The sequence below is a fragment of the Drosophila sulfurigaster genome, chromosome X (assembly GCF_023558435.1).
Source record: "Drosophila sulfurigaster albostrigata strain 15112-1811.04 chromosome X, ASM2355843v2, whole genome shotgun sequence".
NCBI lineage: Eukaryota > Metazoa > Arthropoda > Insecta > Diptera > Drosophilidae > Drosophila > Drosophila sulfurigaster.
The window spans coordinates 8,191,182-8,195,866 of NC_084885.1; the positions used below are offsets into that span (position 1 = coordinate 8,191,182).

The 4,685-nt window shown below is 39.6% G+C and overlaps 1 protein-coding gene across 1 annotated transcript; it reads right to left on the minus strand.

Moving 5' to 3' along the window:
• Positions 1-560: 560 nt before the first annotated feature.
• LOC133848770 (protein piwi-like) lies at positions 561-3,306 on the minus strand. Its single transcript, XM_062284462.1, is given in 5 exon segments — positions 561-758; positions 760-1,458; positions 1,522-1,632; positions 1,694-2,555; positions 2,558-3,306. Coding segments are annotated over 5 exon segments (2,502 nt in total). The 5' UTR covers positions 3,216-3,306; the 3' UTR covers positions 561-586.
• Between the last annotated feature and the right edge of the window lie 1,379 nt (positions 3,307-4,685).

Consider the following 4,685-nt stretch of genomic DNA (forward strand, 5'->3'; position numbering starts at 1 on the left):
CAGTCTTGATTTTCGATATTGTAAAAACAAATTTAATATATATTTATTTAGCTGTTGTTATATAAAGCTAAGACATGATTTTCCATATCCAACAAAATTAGTTTTTATTACTCCTGTTTAGCAAATACACAAAGCTTAAAAGACTAACGAATTTGAACACTTTGATCTCAGAGCTATAATTTTGTTTGAGAATACCAAATATACATTTTGGTATATTTCACAATTCATTTTTGGTATATTTAAATGATAATAGCGCACTGTTTTGCTTTTATTGAGAACGGATAGCGAGTATCTCAAAGTCGACTGTAGATTTCTTACTTCTTTACCTATAAAGTGTATTCTTCATCAGCGAAGTAAAAGTTATTATATTTTTTATTTTATTTTTTTTTTTTAGAAAGCCACAATTTTCTTTTGTGGTTGTCTACTTTATTATTAAATCAAAAACTAAATTCAAATGTGTAACTGCAACTTGACAAAAATAGTCATCTGAAATGATTTGGAGAAACATAAAAATCTATATATATATATTGGATATATCCAAAAGTAAATTATATTTCAATTCAACTTATAGATATTGTAGTTTCGATTAAAGATAATACAACTTTTTCTCGGGCGCATTCTGTGGAATGGCGTGAATGCTTGTCCCTACAAGGGTTGCTAGCTTTTTAGCATATTGGCAAACTGCTGGAACGTGTGTAATGCCCGACCAATTGTAATATGAATGACACATCTTATATGTCAGCTTTTGAATTTGATCGAATTTTGCTATAGACTACATTGTAGCTTGTGTGGGCGACCGTCCCATGACGAACTGACTGAGACACTAAATAAAAGTCGTAACGTTCGGGCATTGCGATTACATCATCAACCACGGTCCCAGGCGGTGGATCTTGTTTGGACGATGTGAAGAGTCGGGTGTTCGCCGCCCTTGACACCACAATATATGCAAGCATTGGCGGTGTTGTAGACCCATCGCGTTGATATTCAACTTCAAGCTTTTCTACAATATCCTTAACCTCATATTCAACCAAGTGTTTTAGCGAGCTTGAGCTCACACCATCACGATAAAATACTATCCTTTCCGGTAACTTTTGGTGCTCGCGATGATATTGTCTAAGAGCCCTTAACATCATTGGCCATAAATTGTTGGCCATCACATCGTATGCGCTACATTCAGCCACAGTACTAAAGTATGTCGAGTTTTGTTGTTGGCCCATCGAAGCAACCAAAGCTCCATAGGCCTTCGAGCGATCACGAGTGCATTTTGCTATATGAAATCCAATTGTCATTAACCCGGACAACGGTAAATCTATCATCCATGGGGTGTAGCCCAGCTTGCAATTGATTTGTATAGCAATTTTTATAGCCACACTCATTCCCTTTTGAGTGGCTTTTGCTGTTACCACTTGAGTAGGAATCGCTTTATCCACGCATCCTCTCTTTTTGATCGACGAATATCTAAGGGATTGTTTGAAAGTATAAATATAGACAGTAATAAAAATTGTAATTCTCAAAACAAACCGTTCGGTGTTATTATTTGGCACGAGGCATAAAATTAACTGTGGATCAATGCGGGCACAGTCGTCTAGGGCTTGAATGTAACTGCCCGTGCGATCATTGTAAATCATAGTTCTGAAAAAAGTTTATCTCGTTGTGAGTGAGGCAGACTTCGTAAGTCGAAAAAAGAACTTACTCGCGTGGGCTTCTGATTTGAAAACCCATGCCACGCGCAACTTGATTTAAATTCTGAAGCAGTGTGCGAAGATGTCGAGAGTTTCGCTGTGGTGCAATAACTGCCCAGCGATCAAGTCCTTGACTGGGTGTAGTAAACATTTGATTATCCCGAAAATAACGCGTCCAATCGGCCTGATCCCCAGCGGAAATGCGATTATTAAGGAAGGGGATTTTTTGTGGTGCAATTATACGTCCTTGAATCTTAATCTTAAGATTCTCATCTAGCTTCATGTTCCAATCATTCAGTACGCTTACACTTTCGGGAGTCGTCTGCAACCTTCGGTGAAATATGCGCAAGCGATCAATACGTCTGCCTGGATTTAACTGTGTGTGATCTGCCATCCCGCGTTTAGGTTGAAAGTTCTCCAACATGTTATCTGTAAGCCCAGTAACGCGGCACAACTCTGGAATGAGAATAACCAATTCGTTGGCGTTCGTGTTTTGAGCTTTATGTTTATTCTTCGAAACAAGCAATGGTTGTCGGTGATCCCGAATGTGAATGTTGTATTTCGTTAAATAGTATTCTACAAAGCTTATGTCTCTTCCCTTGCAATTAAATGTAGCAAGTGGTGATTTTGTAAAGTCAACATCATTAATACGATATGCTTTGTTGTTATAATCAGTGAGCACAATTAAGCCCAAAACGTTCATGCGAAATTCATCCTGATGCCGAGCAGGATTCTGGGAACTGCGAACAAGAATGTCGTAAACGGTTTCAGTGCGCATAACTTTATGTGCGATTTCGCTACACAACATAATATCTCTTTCGTGCTGTCGTATTGAAGTCTCGTAACCAGGCCATAATCCTAAGGAAAACTCATCGATACCTTTGCGTGCGGATCAAATAGATTTCGTCCGACCTGCTCTAGGTGAAGTCCCTTCATAGAACGTCGCACTATCAAATTCAGCACTTGTAAAAAGCGCTTCTCCGCTGTTGAAATAAAACCCACAAACTTAATTGTAATAGTGTAGTTAATATCCTGCTTAGATTTTCCGTTAAGAATTGTAACATCCTGCTCAAATTTTGTCGTCGTAAATAACTGTTTGCCATCAAAAAGATAGCCTGTTCCCAATGCTGCCGCATGCTCCGATAATATGCCACGGCGTACTCGAAGAAGCTCAATCTCTGGCGATAAATCAACATGGTAGTGTACAATGCGCCATTTAGGAGTGGTGTTCAGTCGAAAATAGTTCGACAATAACTGAATCGGTGCGCCTTCTTTTCCAACCTTTGACACCACTTCGGCGGGTCTTGTGAGAACAGTTTCAAATCGATCTATACGTTTCTGAACTCGATTACTCCCATTTCCACCCCCAGTTGCTGATCCACGCGGTGTATTTGTCTCACGAGATGTGGAAGGCCTATCGTCTTTTGGTGATGAGGCGTTCCTAGGATCCAAAGTGCGCGATGCGCTACTGTTCGCTTGTCCACTATCACCAGCAGTGAAAATCCTACGTCGTCCTCTTTCCTGATCACCCATTGCTCTTACTTATGCAAAATATGAGAAAAACTGAGCACAACACACAAGAAAGATTTCCGACTTTTTAACCGGTCAACTTGAAAGTCAATGTTCAAATGACATATAATTTTATATATGGGCAAAATCGCCTACTGCAATCGAATCTTAGTTGCTTTGACTGACAGTCTCATGTAATCGAATCTGGCAATGCTGTATATCGTTTGAAAGGTATTGGCAATACCTTTAAAATGACATATAGTTTGTTTACATGAGCTTTCACGTTAAAAAATTACAATCGATTGAAATAGAGTTCATTAACGCAGAAAATCGGGCAATTTTAAAATTTTATTTCGCACAGGGAAAAACTGCTGCAGAATCTTGCAGACAGATTATCGCTGTCTTAGGAGATAACAAACTTTCGATTCAAACCGCCGAACAGTGGTTTAGGCGATTCGGAAGTGGCAATTTTGATACCGAAACACCCAAGCCGTTGATACGGATAAAATCATGAAAATAGTGGATCGAGATCGTCATGTGACTATTGGAACCATCGCAGAGCAGCTGCAACTAAGCCCGGAAACCGTCCATAGGTATTTAAAGTCGTGGGGGTGCCTCATGAGTTATCCCAAAAAAAACCTTTTCGACCGTGTATCAATCTGCGAATCTTTGTTGCACTGCAATAAACTCGACTCATTTCTGGATCAGTCAGTCACTGGGGATGAAAAATTGATCACATATGACAACATAAACATAAACAACATAAAGCTTAAAAGATCCTGGTCGAAACACGGTGAGTCGTCTCAATCGGTGGCAAAGCCAGGACTGACGGCTCAGAAGGTGTTGCTGTATGTAGAGTGTATGGTAGGATATCAGAGGAATTATACATTATGAAGTGTTGCCCTATGGCAAAACCATCAATTCTGACCTCTACTGTGAACAACTGGAGCGATTAAAGATTGCACTTGAACAGAAGCGGGCAGCCATGGTGAATCGTAAGGGCGTTGTGTTCCATCATGACAACGCCAGGCCCCATACATCTTTGGTGACGCGTCACAAGCTACGGGAGCTTGGTTGGGAAGTGTTAATGCATGCACCTTATAGTCCGGACATTGCCCCAAGCGATTACCGTCTGTTTTTTGGGCCATGCAACATTTCGATGAACAAAAATTGAGTTCAAGGGAGGATTGTGAAAATCGAATCGCCGAGATTTTTGCCAGTAGGGACAAGGACTTCTTTAGGAGAGGCATATACAAGTTACCATCAAGATGGCAGAAAATCATCGAAGGCAACGGCACATATAGCACTTAAATCGGACAATGCTATATGTGCCGACAATGCTATATGTAACTATGTTAAAATCGTCGTCAAAAATCAATAAAAAACCGGTATGTCATTACCAACCTAATACTTTGTACTCTATGGAATATTTTGAATGTAGATCTATATCAATATACCAAATTTAGTCTTTGGTATTATTGCGGTATATTAATT